Raw genomic sequence first — 23,894 nt, 5'->3', positions numbered from 1 at the left:
GTTTTCTTTCATATTCAAAATTAAACTTCCTTTGCAAACTTACTGCTCAAATTAAGTCTATTTTCAGATTAAATTTTGGTCCATTTCCCAGAGTTGTGAGGCTAATGGGAAAGGTGTAGTCCAGGGGTGTCCAACCTTGGCAACTTTAAGACTTGTGGACTTCAACCCCCAGAATTCCTCAGCCAGCAAAGCTTAAGTCTACAAGTCTTAAAGTTGCCAAGGTTGGACACCCCTGGTGTAAGTAAAATTCAGAAAGAACATCTGCTACTTTTGTCATGCAGACAGTGTGTGTAAACCAACGTATCAGAAACATTGCACAAGTCAGTGGAATTCATGTGGACTGACATATTACAATCCACTTAAACATCAACATATCAGTAGCAGCTCTTGATGTTACCATGTCAATCTATTTCACTATCATCCAAAAGCACTGTGATACAATCACGTATATTTTTGAAGTTGTGGTAAATTGTTCATTTTAAATGATAATACATCCATATGACTTTGAGCCCTATTTTGTGTGTGCTTTTTACCCTGAAGTCAAGTCCTGGGTTTGTGTTCTGGCAAACTCTTCTGTCCTCCATCTCTTTGCCAGAAGCCTGGCTAATACGAATGTATGAAAACATGAGGTATTTGTCTTCCAATTTACAGGGTGAGGGATAAAATCAAATGCCTAAATAGAATATGAGTGACAAAGAGTTTGAGCGTATTGATATCATATATGAAAGGATAAATCTGCATTTTTGGTGATCAGCATGGACAAGCTGCTCTCTGAAATCACCCTTTTTGTCATAGTTAACATTTCAGCCCTATTATTCAGCTTTGATAATGTGCATAAAATGCTCAATATGATAATGAGTTGGGGTAGCTGAGAATTTAGGATGGTGGCACGTTTAGTGTAGTATTTGGATTAGCATTGTTAGCCTGCTTCTACGTAGGTCACTTTGAAAAGCTTATAATCTTTGAAAATAATCTAGTTACATCCTCTTTTATTTTTTTTTAGCTTTTAAAAGCTTTCAAACAAGGTACCCTGCTTAAACAAATACTACCAGCATTAATTAATCAGGATGATCGTATGTAAAAGAAATGATGCCAGATAGTAACAAATCCAAGAGAAGTTTATTATGAAAATGGCACCTGCAGGATGAAAAAAATTAAGTTACATAAAGACAACCATGTATGACATGTATGAGAATCTACAAAAGTATAAAAAGAACCCTGCTGTAAATGAAGTATGTACATTTCTGATTTGCAGCATTATCAATGATCAATGAAAAAAAATGTTTCGAATAAGCCAGGCACTCAAGAAGTTAGATTCGGTTAGGTTAACACAAAATAAATGTACCATAGCTGTCATTTTTAAACGTTTTAATTATTTTTTTTAATATATTGTAGAGTTGGTAACACTGCTAAGATTTATACGAACAGAATCCCTTTCCCCTTTATTCAGCTACTTGGCACCAGTCTCCTCATAAAAGATTTCATATATTTGTACAAGAAATAGTTAAAAACACAGACACAGTCTTTCACAGGTAATGAAGGTTTTTTTTTCCATTTTGTAATTTTAAACACTATGGATTTAGACAGCAGCTGTGATTATCTGTTAGGTTAAATCACCAGAAATCATTTTGACACAACACAGAAACATTTATAAAAAATAAAATAAAATAAAGCAATAACAGCTGTCTAGCTGTCTTTGTAGCCGATAGGTGCACTCCTTTGATTGTTCAACAGCTAGAACTTCCAAAGCGAAACCCAAAGTAGCTTCTCTTGGCCTTGGAATCTACCTAAAATCTTTCAAATTAACCCTTTACAAGCTCATTATCAAATTTTATGACATTCAGTGCCCTTTGTGGGCATCACTCTATCCCACTCTTTCTCATCTCTACTTCTCCAATTCAAACCCCACTGTACTCGGCTTCATTTCAACACAAAGGGTCATCCACTACGGTATGTAGAGAACTGCTGAGCTAAAATACATCAGCAACACATTGCTCAGGTATGCAAAAATATATATTTGACAATCCAAAGCTCAGCTTTGCTTTTGAACCACATTGGTTGAGCACTCCAAGAATTTTCTATCTCTTTCTGTATTATTCCATTAACCAACTTGGGAGAACACCAAAGAAATGCACCCTCTACTTACAATTAGAGCACAAGGGACTCTGGAAATGTTAACAACTGAGGCTATATGGCATCACTTCATTTAATATGTCTGAGTATCATCCTTTAATGCATTGTGTGATGCACACTGTACGAGCAAGACATACCCAGAACTCCTCTGTGGGGAAAAATGGCTCCATTACCTTGAGCTAGTTAAGAGTCTTTTATCTCTGAGAATGGAAAAAGAGAGAAAGAGTTAGAAGAAGAAATTGGGAAGAAAGGTGAAGGTTGGAAGTAAACAGAGGGAGAGAAAGGTCTGAAAATACACACCAGCAAAGCAACAGCAGAAATGAAAAGGTATACAGACAGTGGAAGGCCACCACACAAAAACTACTAACCCCCAAGAATCACTGGTTCACTAGGACTGTAGGAATGGGACTTTGCCACTCCAGACTAGAGATAAAGCACAGAGAAGACAAAGGACAAAACAACTACATTAGCTTAGTATATACTGCATATAGTAACACACATTGAAACTGCAATGAGACTGACAGCCAAGGACACTTACACATTGTACACATTACAGTTCTCACATCTGTTATTAGATGCCTTAACAAACAGCTGCCAAAGATGGAGTGGAAGAAGAATTTATACTTGACAGTCATTTGGAGTGTTTGACACTACACTGATTTCTGGCAACGAAGACAAAATAGACTTCTTTTCTTTTGTTTTTACTTAATGTGCAGTTTTTTAGTTGCAGTTATCTAGTTCAAGCTTATTAACCCATTTGTTAAAACATATTGGCTTCAACACTAGGAGGAGGAGGGGGATTACAAAAGAGAAAACAATGAGCAAAACATAAAAATAAAGATACAACCTTCCCTCTATAACATTAAGCATACATGTATATATGTGTTGTGTGTGTGTGTGTAAATACGCGCACACACACATACATATATCCACACACACATGCACACAGACACACACATTCACTCACTTACTCATTCATTCACTTATTTGGAAGTTGTAAAATTAGCCTCAGTTCTACTGAGAATAAAAAAATAGAAAGAGAAACAATATACACCTTAAAAAATCTGGTCTTTAAGTCAATTTCACTGCATTTTCTTGTTCTTTTTAGCACATTTGCTCAACTCCCCAAAAGAAAAGTCTTCCAGATCCATTTAAATTTAATATGAGGCTTTGTTAGTTTGGAGGTAAACAAATTAAGTCCTGCAGCAAATGTTAATGAGGGCTTTTGTCTTAACTAACCAAGGAAACTGCAGCACCTGACTATGGACTAGCACAGAAGACATTCCTTTCCAAACAAAAACAAAACCCAGCCCACAAGCTGCATATTGTGTGAAGACATTACAGATTAATAAATGATAGCACCATGGTTTTAGAAATTAAGTTAATGTTTCTGTAGTTAACATTTAGTCCATCTTCTTATTATTCTAATCACAGGCCAGAAATTAATTTTTAAGAACCCAAATTATTGTATGTGCAAGTAAGAAAATCTTAACCATAAAAAGTAAATTAAACTCTGCATAAAATTCTAAAATACTATCCCCTATTTTTTTAAAAGGAATTAGGAACAAATACCCCCCTTTTCATTTGACTTAGTCAAACAGGGCACATTGTTTTATGCTTGTTTCTTTTAACCTTGATCATATCAAGATCAATTTAAAGTAAACCCCATGGTTGTCATTCTTACAATCTCTTTACCACAACACTGAGTATTCTATGGCAGAGGCATACGCATATTAAAGGCATCTTAATAAAGATGCAAAAGGAAAAGAAATACACATCTTGGAAGAAGACAAAATGGCAGGCCACTGATACTTCAGTTTTCTGAAGGCCAAAATTAAAAGTATCTTTCCCATCAAAGAATAAGTCAAGTCAAAGAGAAAGGGGATGAAATGGGGAGCATCATATGGAGAGAATAAGCTGACCTGCTCAAATTCAAAGTGCTAGGATTAAAGGTCTAAATTAAAACATAGTCTATGCCTCGGAGTTTAACACGGAACACAATATGTGGTCATATTTCAGTCCTCCTTCCGTTCCAGTGTCTGTGCAGCATGGATGCCGTTGCTGTACACAGGAAACGGAAGAGTCGAGAACAGTCCTTCGGCAGTTGTGAACACATTCCCTGCAGGCATTTGGGTCAGGCTGGCTGCGCTCACAGCACTTCCAAATGGTCCTGACATATTGAGTCGGTGGACATGGTGGTAGAGCATTTCCATTGGTGTTTTAGGATCTAAGCCAAAACCGGGGCTGTTAACGTCCACAAAGTTAACAGCGTGAGTGTTGGGGAGGAGATTGCCCTGCATGGCTAAAGTAACTTCAGCTGGGGCATACCGGATCGTGCCAGTGGTATAGACCCTCTGAGCAGCCGTGCTGGTGGCAGCAAGGGTTCCAGTTACCCTGTGAACCAAAGGAAGGACCACATTGCCTGCTTGCAATCTCTGTAGGGCTTCCAGATCCCCCGTATACAATAAAGAATTGGAAGTGCTGGGGCCACCCGGATGCTTGTCCCGTGGAGATGCTGAAAGAGGTGGGGACAAAGGATCAGAGGATACAGGAGCCAAGGCGGAGTTGGATGAGGTGCTGAATTGAGATTTGCGATTGGCAGGATTTTCAGTCCCTGGCGGGGTTAGAACAGAGTCTGGAATGGAGACATGTAAACTACTGCTGGTTTGGGGGGAAGGGAAGTGCTCTGAGTTGGGGGGCTTGGTCATACTGTAAGGTGATTCGTTCCTTGAGATTTCCCTGTTGGGTGGGTAATTCCAAATACTGCTATCATTATCAAAATTGATAGGTTCTGAGATCTCTGTTTTGATTTTGAGCACTGAGGCACTGTTTGGCGGTGAGAGCAGCTGGGGCTGATCCACCAATGCTGAGTCAAGCCCATTTGGACTTGAGGTGCTTGAGAGCCTTCTCCGGGCCACACTGCCTCCTTTCTGTTTTTTCCTTCTCTTCTTCCTTTTTTGATGCTTGCTGGAAGACTGGGCATTTACTTCTCCTGTACTGTCTGAGTCCTTGGCACTGTCCGAGGTCAATGACTCACAGTTCTGTAACTGCAAGTCTGACTCACTCTCCACGTAGCGCTCCACCTTAATCTGCATAGAACCAAGAGTGCCAAAGCTATCTTCGGGGGCCTTTTGATTCTCAAAGTCAGAATTCTCAAAGCTGTCATCACTGTCTCTGCTGTCCTGGTTGCTGGAGCTGTTCCCATCATCATTACAGTTCATTTCATTATCTGACTGATTGCCAGACTTCTTCCTATCTGATTCGGGATCTTCGCTGTTTTCTGAATGATTTCCTTTTTCATCCGACTTTGAATTCTCATTGTCCTCTGAGTAGAAAGAAAAGTGAAAAACATCATTAGGAATAAGAATGTAAGATTTAGAGCCCACTTAGACTCCTGGAGGCTGGTGAAATATTATTACTAGCAATATTACTGGCAAAGACATTTTCTTTTAGGTGTAAAATGACAGTTTTACCAAGTATGAGCTGAGCTGCATTGGTCTGTCATTTAACTCCCTCCAGTTCAAGATTCTGCTGTTCAAAAAACAAAACAAAACATTCATGCTCAAGCTGAACATAAGGCTTGTGGTGTTGTTATCATTACTCCAGTAATGACAGTTCTATGGACAGCCTGCTAAATGTGTGTACAGTCAGAAAAACTATACATAAAGAATAAAATACCATGCATGATTAGCACCAGAAAGATTATCATCCATATAAAAGCCATTATTACAGTAAAGGGCAGACAGCTAAAATTAAAAGGGCCTAGAGAAGAGGAAGATCTTGCTCTGAAAACAATAATATTGCCATGTGGATGCAAGATGTGGCTTCATAGAAAGAGCCTTTTATAAGTGAAGTGTAACAGGTAAGAAGGCTCCTTCTTTGTAAACTCCTTTCCAATTCCAATATAGGAGGAAGTAGGATGTTCCATGGGATACTCTGCACCCAAACCATCCAAGGCTTAGCAGTGCTAATATTTCAAATAAGACTTGGAATAGTTTCTGCAGCTGATAAAACATTAGCATCATATTATTTGCCAGTCCTAGCTAGATATTCTGAACCATCTTCAAAGGCATCTTTCCATAAAATGCTTTGCAGTAATCCAGCCAAGAGATTAACAGAGCACATATGCTGGGCTCTTGCTATGCAAATAGGGTCAGAGCTGCTGTATGAATCTGAGATGACAGTAGCTGCTCTTAAATGATGAGGTCATCTGGACATCCAGCCAACAGTGATAGATATAAGAATACTCCTAACTATATACTTGATTTTCCCAGAGGGCAACAGCCCCAACCAGCCCAGTGTTTCTTACCAATTTTTATGAGAATTTGTAAGCTCCCCTTATAAGTTTAATTGCAGTTTCTAACTTGGCTGTAATGGCGTGAATACAATTAAAAAGATGCCAAAACGTTACATAGAAGATGAGCGTTTACATACCCGAGTTATCCTTTGAATCTGATTCAGAATCAGATGTCTCAGAGGATTCAGAGGTTTTCTCTGGCAAGTGTGGAAGTTGTGCAATATCCATTGGAGTGTCCTTATACTCTGGATCACTAAAAAAGAAGAGGTAGCCCATGTACACATACATGATAACAGTATGATAGTTCCCCCCTTTTTTCAAAATTCTTTTAAATGCCTGAAACAATAGAAAGCATAGAAAGGCATTCTCTCACCCTTCCTTCCTTCCTTCCTTCCTTCCTTCCTTCCTTCCTTCCTTCCTTCCTTCCTTCCTTCCCTCCCTCATTCCTCTTTCTTTCTTTCTTTCTTTCTTTCTTTCTTTCTTTCTTTCTTTCTTTCTTTCTTTCTTTCTTTCTTTCTTTCTTTCTCTTTCCTTCCTTCCCACACCTTTCTTGGCAACTAAGTAATTAAAACAATATAATACAATAAATTGCTAACATTAATCAAATATAGCCATGTGATGAAATGTAATAAAGGTTTTGAGGTTTTTGCTTGTAGGTTTTACTTAGAGAATTTCTATCTTGATTTTTCACTATTAAAAATAATCCTTATGCAGACACCTAAGCACAATAACACTAATTACATATCTTGATTCTTCATTCTTGAAGCTTTGGAGAATTTTCATTAATACTACCTTAAAAATATATATTCTTTTTGTTCTGGTATTATCCATCAAAATAATAATTCTTTGTTGAGTATCCATCAAATACATAAGCTTGTTTTCTGTTATTTCTATCTTATGAGTGAATTGTTTATTACCATCTTCCATATATTATGATCTCATCATTTATTTTGCGTAACTTACAGAGGCACTGTTATTTACAATTTCTGGACTCATATGTGAACTGTGTCATGTTGCATAGGTCCCTTCCAACACTGTTATTCTGCATTTCTATTAATGCCAGCCCAGTAATACTTCTCTACAAGCAAGCATGGAAACATGAACCAAGAACGTGTAACAAGATTAAAAAGAAAACATTTCCAAAGAACTAAAACCATTGCATATCTAGGAGGCTGCTTTTACAAGTCCCTCGTGTTTTTACTGGAAAATCACTTTATAATTTGCAACTTGTATCAGAGGTTAATCCATGGAGAAGAGGAGACAGGATGCTCCTATGTTATCTGCAAATCCTATGGAGCTGTGTAACATGTACACTGATTCCTCAAGCTTCTGGCCTATATATGTGCTAGTCTTTAATTACTGGGAAACTGTTTCAACTCCGATTTTCATTTATCATAATGGCAGGAAGCATTTTGGGCTCAAAAGCAGAATGCCTCTTGCTATGTTCAATTCTCTTCCAACAAGTGCTTGGGGCACTAAGTAATATCTGATTCCCTCTTTATCTTCAATTAAATCACAGTGGGGGAAAATGAGAGGTTACAGTCCTTTCTCTGGACATAAAGGAGATGTGAATTCTTTCTGAGCTCACTCCTGACATAAGGACCCAGCCTTTGCAAGAGGAAAGAGTAAAACAAGGAATCACATGGCCCATTCCCCCCTCAATAATTGTTTGTAAGGCTCCACATGTCTTAACCCCATTTAATAGAAATAACACTTATTTAAATCAACAAGAATTCTGAGGACATAAGCTTAGGATTGATATGTGCACAATATTTCCCATCTTCCTTACATAAACACATTTATTAAATTTAAATACCTCTTATTTTAAATAAAAAAATAATATACTCTTTTGGTTTCCATTATTCAGACAACAGAAATAAAATTCAGGCATTTCCCATAAAGCATCCAGATAAAAGGGAAATAATCCCTCTCTACTGGTCACAGTGTGCATTCACCAAGATCTAAATTCAGAAAGGTCTTAACGCTGTATTTCTCAAGGAACAGCACACCTAATATTTTCCTGTATACAATTCAGAGAGCTTAAACATCTGGCATTTAACCAACATGTCTAACATATCTGGAAAAGAAAAGGGAGTGCACTTAAGAGTTTTAAGATAAATTCTGTACTGACAATTGCAACAAACATTGTTTCTGAAACAATAACAGCCTTGGCTTCCTAGCACATAGGAGCATTACCTCATGGCCTCTTTAAAGAAGCCCCTGTCCACAGTATCAACCTAACAAAGGTTGGCTATGAATCAACCCGGATTAAGCTAAAGCTTTACCTGGATTTAGGAGAATCCAGACTGGCAATCTATCCCATGACCATGCTTCTATTATTTATTAGTATACATTAATTATAAGCAGACTCACATTGAGTTCCTTGCATTTGTTGTTTACACACTATCCTTTCAATAATGTTTCCTGTAGTCACAACAAAAATGCCAATAATTGAAGTGGCAGAAAGATATACCTCAGAAGGTAATTAACCCAGATGATGTTTTTCTCATTTGCATTCTTGGCATTAATAGCGATAGTGGCACTAGACTGTATCCAAATGTAGCCCCCACTTTTCTGCATCCAACGGTAGTATTTTGTAACACACTGACCCTTGTTCAGCACTAAATGGAAAAAAACAAAAGGCAAAAGGAAAATCATTGGCATTGCACTTATACACAATTGCTCTGTATTAAAGCACACACCACACCAGTACAAAGAAATGGAAGGAATTTTTGTCCCCTACGTTTCAGAGAGAGCACAATTATAAGAACAATTAAATCATTTCTGGGAGGCCTGGAAGAGTTGAAGGCAGTGCCTTGATTTGTAGTTTGATTTTAATCTGCTGTTGGCAGATTAATCTGCTGTCGACTAAGCAAGAGAAAAGCAATCAGAAGCAGAATTTGCTGTGGCTCACGAAGCACCAAATCTGTGGACAATTCTCTCTGTTTCATTCATGTGTGTGTGTGTATCATACACATGTTAAATTTCTATGTGATTTATTCATAGCTGCTAGGTAGTAAACCTCCCCGAGACTCTGGCTATTTGAAAGGTTTGGGAAGATACGGTACCCTAGTTCTTTGATCATTCTCTTCATTGCAGGTGATATCAACTACTGAACTTACACATCTGTTTCTTTTGATCTTGTCAAACAGAATTTACAGTCTTCAGATGAACCAAATCTCCAGTGGTCATAGGAGGAATGTCTGCAGAGACTTGGCTTAATACCAGAGCAAAATAAATCAACCAATGAACTGCAGAAGAAACTGTGGCCTAAGGGAGTTGTAGAATCAAGTATGTCAAAGCAAGAGTTCTTTGCAATGTTTAAATAGAACCGGAAATGGAAGGACAAGCAAAATGTAAGTTCTGTGAAATTTTGCTTAAAGATGCTTCATAAAATAATGTTAAAATTTGTTTCAAGCCACTATTTCCAAGCCAAATGTTGTAATAGAGTTTTAGCTAATTTAAAACTCTCATACAGTAGCATATATGCTGAAATAAGGAAGCAATATGTCTTTGGCAGAAATACAGACAATGTGTTCAGTATTCTTATTATTTCAGCTTGCATTTCTTCTTCTGGGATGTATTTGTTCTTCATCTTGTAAATCTTGTGCACTAGAGGGCAGTGTGCATTCACATACATCTCTGCTTTTGGCATGTCCTTGTCTCCGTCTGCTAAAATGAAAAACCTCTAACTGCTGTAATAAATTTGGCTAAATTAGCTGCTAAATGGTTATCTCAAGTAATATGTATTTGCATTAATCATCTTGCTCTAAACCAGAACAAGCCAGAGTCCTAAAGACGTAGTAAATTCATATTGTCCATTTAATTATGGCTAATAAGTGCTTCATATACAATAGTTTCATGAAGTACGTTTTGATTTTTTGGGGAAGAGGTGGGGGAAATAGAAAAAAAGTCACTTTGAAGGCAGGAAAAACTGGTTTGTACTGTTAAACTTTCAACTTAAAAGTTAGACTTTACCTTTAAATTTTGTCTGTACCTTCAGATTCAGAGAATGATATGCAAGTATATATGATGCCATATAAAGTTTAAAGCCTACTGTACCTGAGAAGATACCAGCCTAAATCCATCTTAGCATCACAATCTAGAAAACCTTTTCTTCTCTTTGAAAAAGGAACACAGATACAAAAGTGCAGGATAGTTTTTTCTTCTGTTTTTCCATTTTCTTTCTACATCCTTTCTCTGTTGTCTTTGTGAAGGTTTGCTATAGCTATCACTGCTGTTCAAGATTCCCATCTCAAGCAGAAAGGCTGCAAAAATTCTGAGGCTTAACTCAAAAGTATTCGCTCAGGGGACAGCTAAAGCTTTAGGTATTCTTATATTTATCCAGAGAGTCTGTGACGCATTGTATAACTACAACAGCTGTTAATCAATCGTTCTAGCAACACAGCCTACCAATTCCAGGCCGCAAAACCACTCTCAGGATTTATGTTGGACTCAAACATGTATACAGCCAGATGCATTCATCTCCTGAGCTCAAGGCATACGGTACAAGTGACTCTAGGGCTGAAGATAGATGTGAATGAGCTTTGTTTTTTCTTTAAAAATAAGATACACCTAAATTCAAGATGAATTTGGGACTCTTGGTGGAGGTGAATTGCAGGATAATTGGGCTCAGAGGATGCACTACTTGATAGTATTTTTTTTTTCTGAGACTACTAGCTTCACCCTTTTTGAGGCTAAAGAAAAATAAGGTGGAGGCCACTGGCTCTTCTTTAACTTTTAACTGATAGTTGTTTTGCCAAGAGAAGTTTCTGCCTGCAGCTATTCTATGTCATCTAAATAGTATGGCAGGATTTAGGGTTCACTGGAGGCCTAAAATATTTTGTTGTTTAAAGCTTCTTCTAATCTGCCAATTCTTGTCAAGGGCCAATGTTTGAAAAGGTCTTCTCAAAAATCCAATTTTGACCTTCATGTATTCCCCTGATCTCTTTTCACATTGGTGCCTACAGCAGATTCCCTTAACCCACTTGTGGAAGAGCTGTTCTTTGGATGCATTTGTGGTTGTTGAGGGTAGAGATTTTGTCCTGTTTAAAAACAGGTTTATCTCAAAATTTCAGTTTTTGCTCCCACATTTCTCTCCTGCTCTGTTCTTCCCTTCTTTGGCATTCAGCATTTATGGCATACCACATTTATTAATAAGGATTATTTATTTTCCATATGCATATGTATGGAAGAGAAAGACAGATAGACATTTTATTTTAACTACAATGTTCTGATGTTGCAATAAATTGACTGAAAGCTTGAAAGTTTGAAAACTCAGTCAGATATTTTTTTTTTGGTAGAAGTGGCAGACATTTGCAATTTGGGTTATAGTGTTTTGTAAACAAAGTAAAGTTGATCAGATTGATGCATTAATCAAAATGGATCTTTCATTTTGTGTATTCATGTCTCAGATATAATTCAATTCTAAACTGCAAAGATAAGCAAGAAAGGGGGGGGTGTGTGGGCTTTTCCATCAAACAACTATGGTGTTGAGACTTAGTTTTATGCAAATACTTCTGAATTTATAATTAGCTTAAGACTGAGAATAAGGAATAGGGGAATCTTTCTTTAAAGTTTTACTCTATTAGAATACCTCAGTTTATAGATTTATAAAAAAAGTTTAATAATAAAGGATTTTTATTATTATAATCTATTGTTAACATTTTAGTTGAATGCCTGCATTTCTGAAAGAAAAATGAAGATGGAGGTATTAGGAAATGTGTTTCTTTCAATAAACTTAATATTTTACTATTTATATTTATAGTTGCCATCTCCTTGGTTAAGGCAAGGCATATTTAGGACTATACTATAAATAATTGATTCTCATGCATTTTTTTAAAAAATACAATTTTAAGAAAAAGGAACAGAGGCAATATTAAAATAAGTACCCTGTCAGGGTTAACCATTTCTAAAAGTCACTGGTAAGAGATCTAAAGAAGGCAGAAAGCTCATGCAATAATAGCAAAACTGCATGAATTAAATGTTCTTTTTTTTAGGACTCTTAAACGCCTAATAACCTCTTCCTTCACTAATGTACTTTCTGAAAATAAAGCAAATGAAAGAATGCAATTTGCTGGTTATAAATTATTTTGTTTCACCTGGGTTAATATAATTACAAAAGAACATTTTAGCTTTTTACTGTGCCTTAACACTTATGGAAAATAAGTTTTAGGAAAGGAAGTCTCTAATGGCTATTTTTCAAAGTGGTAGGATGAATCATGAACACAGGCCAACCAATATCACACAGGAAGTAACAATAGTGGTGTAATTTAAGATAAAAAAGCTGACTGGGAATTATGAGTGTTTAGTGCAACCCTCATGGAAGTGAATTGATTGGGAAAGAGTTCTTTAGAGAATGATTCCAATCTGATTCTACACCTAACCCATTCTGCCAAAATAAAGTATCTTTGCAAGTAACCTTTTATATTATTTATACCTTGCAGTTTGTAAGAGCAAACCACTAGATTTTTTTAGATGAATCTTTTTTATAGTACTACTATTGATTGACCCATGGTTATAGTACACACTAATAGGATATGATTATAGGATAAGATTATAATAATAGTACAGCATTTAATTCAATAGTTTGTTGTATATTGTATACTATTTCCAAAAAGGAAATCTAATTCTATTTCTGAATTCTGTTTAGAGAAGGAATAGAAAGAGAAATGTATGAAATTCCTTAAGTAAAATAAAATGGATTGGTACAAGTTTCAAAATTTGTGTTTTTTTAGGGAAAAAAACATTTCCCCCCTGGTAAAGCTGTTCTTAGAAATCAAAGAAAAACTTCTAAACAGCGAGTTGTGTTTTATAAGAAGAAAGTAATTTAATTCAGTTTGAAGAGGAGATGAAAACAATCTTGTAACAAATTGTGTCTTTTTTTAAAAAAGCATTCCATACAATACAATGTTTCTCTAGGTTACAAATGACTTTGAAACTTTGAGCATATTGTGCATTTTGGTTCAGTAGATAGTAAACATGAAAAAATGAAATCAGTTGATTTATGGTATCACATAAATGCTGGTTTACAAAAGTCCTCATTACACCAGGAAAAAAAAGGGGTGGTGGTGGATATGCAGTATTTACTGCTTTCACAAGGATGAGCCACAGTGATTCCCAGGTTGTCCTAATATGAAAATACTGTTAATTTAATGAGGGAGGGAGAGAGGGAGAGAGATCTGCATTTAGTACCACAGTTGAACACTTAGCTGTTAGTATCGTTTCTCTTTTTACATTCACAAAACTGGCAGAGGAAACATGAAAAGGAATACTGACTCTTTAATCTTTTCTTCTCCACCTAAAGCCCAAGGCAAGCTGACAGAGTAACTTCATTCTGAAAACAGTAGTGCGTTTTTTTTAAAGAAAATTTCTGGATTACTTTTTCTTCTGCTTTTGAAAACTGTGGACTATAGGGGAATAAACCTGGCATTGACTTAAAACAAGAACAAGTATTTTTATCTGAAAAGTTACAGTCCTTGATGCTGACAAGAAGGTCATTTTTAAAACCCATGGGAAAATATAATCACAGATAGAGTGTAATAAGTGCCTTACTTGCTTGAAAGAGAGACAGCATTTTTAAAATATCAGCTTTCAGAATTATCTGTGTCTTTGATGGCATTTTACTACAAATTCTGGAATTAAGTTAAATAGCAAAGATTGCTGAAGATTGTTTTGCAAACCTTTAGAACATATAATGTTTAAATGGAAATTATGCATCCAAAACTATCAATGAATCATGTAACACTCACTGGCTCTCCAAAAACAAATTGGATAAGTAGGGATGGATGGATGGTTGGGTAGATGGATGGAAGAAAGGAATTATAGTTCTTTCTCTGACCCATTCTCACAGAATCTTTGGTTTAAAGAATCCATCTTAATATAAACCTGGCTTCATTGAAAGAAACCATTCATTCCATCCAGAAGAATATGAATATATTTTTGCACTAGTTTTCATTTGCATGTTCCCCAAGAAAACTTTGACCAAAGGATATTTATTGGGTATCAGGGCTAAAATTTCCATTTTAAAAAAGAAATCCTACTAAATAATTATTTTAAAAACCCAAAGTTCATTACTTTCTCATTTATATTCCAATGTAACTATGTGTGGTATGTGTGTATGCACTTTATATGATAAATATTTTAAAAACACCCACATGTCTTGTTTAGAATGCTTCATTTCATATGCTGCATTCATTATTATTACTAGTGATTTTACTCTAGTTATTGTCTTGTTTTATTATTATTATACTTTGTTATGAGGATATGCATGTATGTGTAATAAAATGTAAATACCAGGTATTTGAGAGCATGCTGTCAGATAGAATAATTAGATGTTGGAATATCTAAGAAAAAAAGAAAAACATATTTCCATTCAGCATTAAATAATTCAGAATGGAACAGAAAGAATTGTATATACAGATATATGATTTTAGATCATGATTCTACACTGAAATTAATGGAGTTCAGAATGAATCTTAAATGAGCTTTGCACCAGAATTTTATATATACATGTTTAAAAGTTCAAACAGATGCTGCAACTATTGCACATATATTCTGATACAGTATATATAAAGTTATTCTTTATACATATACATATACATAAGCCAAAAGCTTATGTACATATGTATATATACGAAGCCGAAGGCACCAGCCTGAGGATGGCGAGAGGGACCTCACCGAAATGTCGCCAAGACCCGAAAACACATACACACACACACACATATATTCAGCTTTGTTTGGGTATTTTCCCACATCATTATAGTTGTGCTTTTAAAGTTGTAGCAACGTTTCGGCAGAATCTCATCTGCCATCATCAGGCTTCTGTATTGTGTTCAATGAATATATATATGTGTGTGTGTGTGTGTGTGTGTGTGTGTGTGTGTGTATGTATGTTATAAATCTAGATGAGAATTTGAAATAAGGATAATGTCTCTCTATAAAATGCATTTTAAATATTCTAGAACATTTATATTTCCTCATGTTCAATGAGTCTCATATTTTTCACAGTGACACACCAGTTAATTATGAATACATGTCATTGATTTTTATGGGCCTGATCCAAGTAAGACTAAATCTATATTCAACCTCAAGTCCCTGATTTTAATGACTTAACTAAGCATGATTAAACTGAATCCAATTCATATAATATCTCATTTGACATGCTAATAGACCCAAATATTGAAAATTAAGACATTCTATAACATAATGGGAATTAACTAATTTTTACTTAAGTAGCGAAGAATTAAAATTATGTGATAGAGATTAAAACATCTAATACTATCTAAATAGCACTTCCAAATTGGCTGACATTAGAAATTTACATAAATCAGACATAAATATTTTTATATTTGAACTGAGTTAGTTACTCTGTCATTGGTAAAGTTTAGACTTAATTTATGTTTATTCATTATTCTGTTTGTCAATTCTGGGAACATTGTAGAATTGTGAATTGGGGCAAGGTAGTATCAGATTCAATTCCTCATTTTGCTGCAGAGGTCAGAGGGCAACTTTGGAACAGTCCCTATTTAGAAGTATATTCAAAGGCTGCAAGTTAGTTTGGCTGTGAAAACTAACTTCTCAGTCTGGCAGTCACTGATACCTTGGGAAATACATGGACATTGCTTCAGATGGCAAAATCTCTGGAGCTAGAAATGGTTTCAAGAATATCTCATGATGCTTTTTGACTTTAGACTGCAGTAATGCAACATCTGGCATTACAAAATTATGTTGGAGCTGAACTGTGCAGGTTAACTGAACAGAGCAACTAATTTTTTTTTGCCAATGATCCTCCTTTAATGTATATTTGCTTTTCAATTGTTGGGCTGGCTTTAAAATTAGTATGTTCAAACATCATCTAAACACAAGACATACTATCAAATAATATCAAAGCAATCTCTTTTGCTTTGGTGATTATCATCAACTTGTACAACAGTTGACATTAATTTGTATATTTTAGCATTTCACAGAATGTTATACCTTAACTAGAATAAGTTTGATTTCTTTCATGATTGGGGATATTAAGCACTACAAAAGCACAGAAATTTCAGACTGATTAGGATTAGAATTCCTCTGTATCAAAAGGCTTTGTTTTTCTCCCTACAGTTTTACTAATTGTGTATTACTTGACTTTGTGTAATTTTTCCCTATTATAATAGCAAAACTTGTGAAGTGAGGTTTTGCTGTCGAGAATGACCAAGAATGACTCCATCTATTTTAAATAGTAAATTTAAGATTATTAAAAGATATACATTCCTTTAAATATGTGTCCATGTCTGTATCTATATACAGAGAGGTATAACTTAAAAAGACTGTTTTTTTATCTTGGAAATTGAACCAGCAAATAGTAATAACTGAATAGAAATTTTCAAATGAATGTACACAAAAGCCATTGTGTATTTGTAACTGACTGCAGAGGGGGAAAAAAAGTCTCAATATTGAAGGGCAAAATCCTTTTGAAAATGGGGAATAGCATGAATAAAGTGATAGTAAAGCTACTTTAAAAAATACTGGATTGTTTCAGCTATTGGAAACTAAATTAGTGCATATAAGAGAGAATGCTCCCAAATGTAGTCATCAGAGACCTTTGCTTTATGGAAAACAAACTGCTTGGGCTGCTGTTCTTAAGGAATTGTATTTCTTATGGCTGTAAATCAAGTCCAGAAGAAATGGGATGACGTTTTCTGAACAATAGCTGAGGGTGACAAGCATCTTTTTGTCAGTGTCAGGTTTATGAATTTAGACCTCAATTAAGATTCCAAAATGAAAAAGCACATACTCTATCTGTAGCTACACAATCGAGTGACAGTTCCCAAAAGCAATATATATCCATTTTGAAAATCCTGGTATATCATCCGATATTTGTCCAGAAGTATATTCATGACATTCTCTAGAGGTCTTAACTCCTTTACATCCTGCTTGGATTTCCAGTCAGAAAACGTTTGATATCATTCTTCAGTGAATGTTACTATTTTTTTTTTCAATTAATTGAAGAGATATATGCTTCTATATTATGTGACAACCTTTTATTTTTTGAGTAGTAAATGGACTTGCTAAATCAAAACAAGGCAACAATGTCACCCAATACCCAAATAGGGTTAGAATAGAGTTTTCATATATTAGTGGAAAGAAATATATTTATTACTTCCCCTCCTCTTTTTCTGATATTGGTGTGTAGAATTAAAAGGAGATTGAAGTGGACTCTTTACATGGAGTAGATGATAAGGACCCAATCTTTAAAATAGCTTACTCCAGAGTAGTTTCTCAGAGTAAATCCCAATTCATTTATTTAGTTATGTTAGAAGAATAGAAGCATGAACAATGATCATCAGCAGAATATAAGCCTTTAAAACACAGATTTAGAGAAAATTATTTAAAACATTATGTGCTATTTATTTATTAAATATGGTTTCTGATGCAAATTTGATTAGGAAAATTTGATTGATCAGGTATTAACTAAGATAATTAGCTGTTAATTAGATGGATCAGAAACTGGGGTTATCAATTTCAATAATAAATCTCAATTTAAAAAATCCTTTAAGCATATACACACGATTGAGTCAGACTCTGATTTGGTAATTCTGAAAATGTTTTATTTTGCTAAATTCAGAAGCTGTATTGAAGTCTTTCTATTTCCCACAGTCAGCAATGATTTCTTTTTACTTTGACGGAATTGGATGAACTTTTCAACAACAAGTTTCTGAGTGCATGATTAAACTCCACTCAAACAGATTCAACAAAGTTTGTGACTGCAGGTTGTTTTTTTTAAATTAGAAAATTGCTGGATTGTTTTTATAAAGGAAGATATTTATTACATTGGTAGGCAAATTTGCCTTTCCTAATGGAATCATGCTTTCATATTTCTTGTTTCTAACAGATCCTAATATTTATTAGGAAATTGGCCTACATGGCAGTTAGCCTTATCTAACAAACTTTCAAGATTTCAGATAGAAAAATCTGGGCTTAGTGGAAGAAGAGTTTTTTTTTAAATCAGGAAAGAATTAATTTGTTTCTTTCCCTATCTTGATGGGCTTCTTTCTGAGAATCTGTGTGAAAATGGATAGGTTATATTTTACTTAGGCAAGAAACATGTTTGAGTTCAGAAGGATAAGTAAAAGAGTTAAGAGTTATGATAATTACAATATTGCATAATTTTTGTGTGCACTAATCAATTAGCACCAAAGCCATAGGAAGCATACCAGAATGGAAGTAGGTAACATAACTGAGACATACTTGAGGGCAGAGGTAGAATGCTTTGAACATTCACCATTTCCAGTCCATGAATATGAAAGCAAATGTGTTGATTTTCCTTGAGCCCCAAGAGACTGGCAATAAATAAATTCAGCACCCACCCATGTTTCCCATGTTATGTTTCCCAGGCTTAACAATAGCAGTAGCTCTTTCCTTCCTCAGTGGCCAACTTGCCTAATGGATAATTGTAGAGGGTATCAAGGCAAAAGTATTTGCTGCTTAATGATAGGTGGACCACTTATGATTGGCAAACAAGGTCAGCCATGCACTGTGACATCACAGGGTAAACCTGAGCCCTTAGTTTCTGCATCACAACGCTATATGTAAGTATATAAGAGGCAGGACCTGCATCATGATTCATTTACCTGCTTTGATCACAAAACTGGGGACAGTTTTGCTGTACCCTCTCCATCCTCAGATAGGACAATATTAAATATTGTTCTATTCTGATGACCTGCTCTAACCACACTGGGTTTTGGATCTATCCCATATTAAGGTAACTTTTAACATGTCAACAGAATTAATTACTACACTTATGCTTTGTCACATGAACAGATGGCTCCCCAACTTCCATTTTTATTTCAAAACTTCCCATGCACAAAAACAACCTCTGCACATTATGTGATCACAGTTACAGTTCGATTTGAATTTATCATGGCTCACATTTGAACATTCACCAATTGCCTTTAGCGACAGAGGAAAATATGTATGTTATATCTAAATCACCTGCAAAGTCAAAGAGAGAATACAGAGGTCCACAGAATGGAATACAAGAATTAGTTCAGTTGCACACTGTAACAGTAAGGTGACATTTTTTATAATAACACAGTACTTACAGTCTAAATGACTGTGCCTGATCCCTTCCACATCTTCAGCATGAATGAAGTGGTAACATCTTTTCCCTACAATATCTACAGGGGTCAGATCCATGTAATCGCTAATCCTGTAAAGGAAAAATAAAGCCTATAAACCGAGAAAGGAAGAAAATAAAACAACAATGAAATGCTTTCCATTCTGATCCCAAACTTGTATATCTGTCCTAAAAATGATCCTCTTTATGAGTATTTTATATTATTTTGTTGTATTGCCTCAGAAGGTAGAATTAACGCCAACCCATAATTTAGTTTTATCTGCCAAGAATAAAACCCTATATTTAATTCTAAAAAAAGAAACCTATAGCCCATCCGTAACATTCTTGCTCTGTTTTCTTTTATGTGTTTGTGTATGCATGTATGTGAGTAGGTCTTGACTCCTGGTGTTTATATGGGTGATTATTATGTGGTTTACTGCTGTTTTTATTTGGTTGTCTTTACTTCCCAGGACTGAGAGAGAATGACCGACCCAAAATTAGCCAGCAATCCCACTCTAGCACCTTAGGCCAGTTTGGCTCTCTTTGCTCTCAATGCAATCTCAAATTGTCTATAGGTCCATATTTAACAACATCCACAAAGATAAAGAATTCCTTAAAATACTAAGCTCCTGATTAAAAGAGCAAGATAATTCAAGGTTATACAATAAAATAAGAACATGTTATGCTTATGCAAAATGATTAGAGACATCTTTCATTTCAGCAGATTGGTCTTCTATTGAGCATATTCATGAAAAAAGGCTCTTCAACTGTTTCCAGGCACAGAGTCCAAACTGACATTTCAAGCAATATAATTTAAATGCTGAGACATACAGATGCCTGAGGGTGTTATCTTTTTTAGTCTTATTCAGCTGGGAGCTCTGCTTTCACTCCTAGCTCTTTTAACTGGGACTTTGTGGTTTACTCTGCGCAAAAACTTTAAAATCCTTTCAGTAGCCTTTCCTGCTCTATGCTCTGCTCTGCTTCCCTCTGTATGTGCATTCCTCTTATTGATTGTCCAGATGTCAATGTCCTCAGGCATCCGTGTTAAAAAAAATCCTCTCAAATTGAAAATTGGGAGGGTGAATTAACCTGGACAGCTGGGTTCTTCCTTTTGTTTGGAAGATGTAACTCTTTGGTATGTTTTTAAAATAATGTTCTAATGCTCACAAAAATATATTGGGACTATATAAGGATCTTTTGTGACTCGGGTTCTGAGAAAATTCTTTGCAAGTTTGTCCTTGAATAGCAGAGGTATCAGAGTACACGTAGGGTTCACACACTCAGAGCGATGGCATAGAGCCAGTCTCCAGAGTCACTCTTAAGAGATAATAAGAACTTAATATGATTTTTTTTAAAAAAATGTAGCAAATTAGGGAACCACCTGTCAGGTTCTCACTCCTTGATAAAAAACAGAAAATGTGCTACCTCTAGTTTCTTTCTCCGGAATAGATAAATGGAATGTTTCCATTTTGGAACTAAAGCTAAAACTAAAACTAAATTGTTAATGGGGACAGACAGATGTAAAGGATCAGAAGTTGGGAACAATCTGCATAAAATGGAGGTCAGCTATACCTCCATTTTATTCCCTGTATCATGGAAAAGAGGCAGGGCCTACTATATCTCCCTTGTATTCTCTGCAATATTTGAGGTTACTGTTTATAGGGTGGAGTCTTCGTATATACCAAAGTTTTTGAACCTGTGGTTCCTAAATCGGGGTTCCAAGGATAAATTTCAGGGGGTCTGACAAATCAAGTACAAAAGATTCTCAGTTTTTTTCTTCAATTTCCTTCCTATTACTTGATTTTTTTTTTTCTGTGGGAAAAAATGCCAAATAATGCTTTTAGGAAACTGCTTCTCCCCAAACAAGTGTAGGCCAAATACTGTTCATTGGCAAGCAAAATAATGGACATCATTGCAGTATTAGGACATCTAGAAGAACTGATGGTAGGAATTAAGGTTGATAGGAATTAAAGAAAATGTGTACTATCATTAAGACTAAGGATAACTGTCTTTGTTTTCACCAAGTCAGACTAAATTTTAAGATGCCAATTTAATCTTTCCAAGTATTGATAATAATTGCATTCATCCAGACTTCCTACTATAGTATGGCTTAGTAATAATACTTGATGTTGAGTAGGTAAGGAAGTTGTGGATTTTTCGAGTGTAGTATAAAGAAATCAATCTTATATGTGTGTATTTATGTGCATTTTTCTAAGATGGATGTCTCAAAGGAGTCCTTGATCTAAAAGAAGAATCACTATTGAACACATTTTCTTCTTGTTGACTAAATAACAGTTTTCTAGGTGAGAAGGGCTGGGCTGAAATACTGTGATATTATATTATATATTTATATGATACAAATACTTTCTATCATGCCTGTAAAGCTGATGGTCATCTTTCTAGTACGTGAATTCAGGATATTCTTGCATTTGATTAATATATTAATTTAGACTCTACTGTGTTAAGGTATTATGACTCTGTACACTTAATTGAACCAGCTGAAGATTGATATGATAACACTGACAATTCATTACAAATAGAGCTCATGAGCATGTGATTTCATTCATTACACTGAGTTCTGCTGATTCACTGCTCATCCTTTTCAGCACAGCCACTTATCTGATCTGTTGCAAGCATGTAGAAAAGCCATTCATAAATGGTTGCACTGAATATTTTAAGGCAAGATGACACTTTTACAGGTTGCATGCTGAAAGACTACACTTGCATTTATATAACATATTCATAAATAGGGAATTAGAAAGAGGGGAACAGGATTGTGGTTCCTCAAATGAATGGATCTTGTGCCCATTGGTAAAGGTGCCAAATGTGTATCTATTTTGAATGCACAGGATTGTTCACATGACCAAATACATGCATGTAGATCAGGGATTGGAACCAAAGATACAACTTGCCCCCCCAATAAGTATTCATTGTATTTGGGTGGTCATGAGAATAAGGTAACCGTACATTTCACTATCTTCAGATTCTCTTTAAAGAGGCTGATCTCCATTGTTACTAAGAAATGGAAAATGATTATTTTGAAATTTCTACAAGTAACTCAGATTTTCTAAAAGTTTTATGCATTTTATGTTGGAGATCCTTACATTGGTGGCCTTGCAATAAACTGTGGTTTCTAGGCTTCCATCCTCTTGTCTGTTGACAAGTACATCTACACTGTCATTTTTAGACGTACTTTTCAACAGACGAGGATGGGAGCCTACAAACCAGTTTATCGCAAGGCCACCAACACACCATGCTTGCTGAATTTCAACAGAAACCATCCACTTCACACAAAAAGAGTTGCATTATATGGCAGGGTAAGAACCCACTGTAGTGCCCAGCAAGTCAAGCAGCTGGAGAGCAGGTACCTACATGAACAATTCAAGCATAATGCCACACCCTGCCATACATCAAAAATATTTCAGAAGCTGTAGAACACAGCTTCCGAGATCTGTATGTAGGCATGCACACTGCCCAGAGTCTGCCATATGAGGACAAATTATGCATTGCAAAGATCAGTTGAAGGTGGAAGATACTTCCAATGTAATCTACCAATCCCCTTGCATGGATAATTACCAGCTTGCCAGAATAGACATGAATGGTCAGACAAGAAGACCCAAACTCATTGGTAGCCTCGCATTGCAATGAACAAGGACACACATTCAATTTTGCAGGTACCAACATTGTTGGATAAGCAGGCACAACAATAGCCAGGGAAGTAATTGAAGTCTGAGAAACAGGTCCCTCATTAGTTAATAGGATTGCTGATTTACCACAAGCCTATCTAGTACTTAGAGGCAAGGCTGGGCAGCACAAGCTAACAACAGCTAATGACTTAAAAACCAGACATCAACACACCTCAATCAACATCTAAAAAGCCACTTACAACAGGCACTATAAATACCGCACAAATACAACACTCTGCTAGAGAGAAGTTCCCTGAAGATGGGCTCCAGCAGGAGTCTGAAAGCTCAGAAGACAAAACCTCTGGTCCCAGTGACTGACCCAGATTGGATCCTGCAATATTATCCTGTGACTTCATTTGCAAACAATTTTTGCTTGTACTAAAGACATTCCTATTACTCTGATATACCAAATCATCTTTTCAAAGGCAATACTTCTGCTTCCGTCAATATAATCAAACATACATATCCACTGACCTAAGGCTGTTTCTTGAAAGGTTCAGTAAAGCAAAAGATGTGGAATTCATTGGGCTAAACTGTTATAGCCAGCATTTTCAGTCTTAATAGGGAAAATAAAAGCAAGCTTGTATGGAAAAAAAATTTAGTAATATTTTGCAACTGGTTAAATACAATTTAAAACATCTGCAGTATATCCATATTCTCATTCTGTCCTGCCTGTTCC

General features: G+C 35.7%; 1 protein-coding gene across 14 annotated transcripts in view; it reads right to left on the bottom strand.

Moving 5' to 3' along the window:
- Positions 1–1,100: 1,100 nt before the first annotated feature.
- Positions 1,101–23,894, bottom strand: part of NPAS3 (neuronal PAS domain protein 3) — a 775,438-nt gene continuing 752,644 nt past the window's right edge. For 13 of the 14 annotated variants that reach the window (XM_087921891.1, XM_087921890.1, XM_087921892.1 and 10 more), the window contains 4 exons: positions 19,516–19,622; positions 8,904–9,051; positions 6,568–6,683; positions 1,101–5,458 (listed from right to left, as the gene is read on the bottom strand). In XM_087921891.1, coding sequence (XP_087778017.1) covers positions 4,149–5,458; positions 6,568–6,683; positions 8,904–9,051; positions 19,516–19,622 — 1,681 coding nt within the window. In that variant the 3' untranslated portion in view covers positions 1,101–4,148. The remainder of the gene's footprint in view (positions 5,459–6,567; positions 6,684–8,903; positions 9,052–19,515; positions 19,623–23,894) is intronic. The other variant, XM_087921893.1, reaches the window with a different exon arrangement.

Source organism: Pseudonaja textilis, chromosome 1 (assembly GCF_049901715.1).
Source record: "Pseudonaja textilis isolate UNSWEBS1 chromosome 1, rPseTex1.2, whole genome shotgun sequence".
In the NCBI taxonomy this organism is placed as follows: domain Eukaryota; kingdom Metazoa; phylum Chordata; class Lepidosauria; order Squamata; family Elapidae; genus Pseudonaja; species Pseudonaja textilis.
The sequence above is the reverse complement of the archived record's forward strand: the minus strand, read 5'-3'. Positions and strand labels throughout refer to the sequence as shown.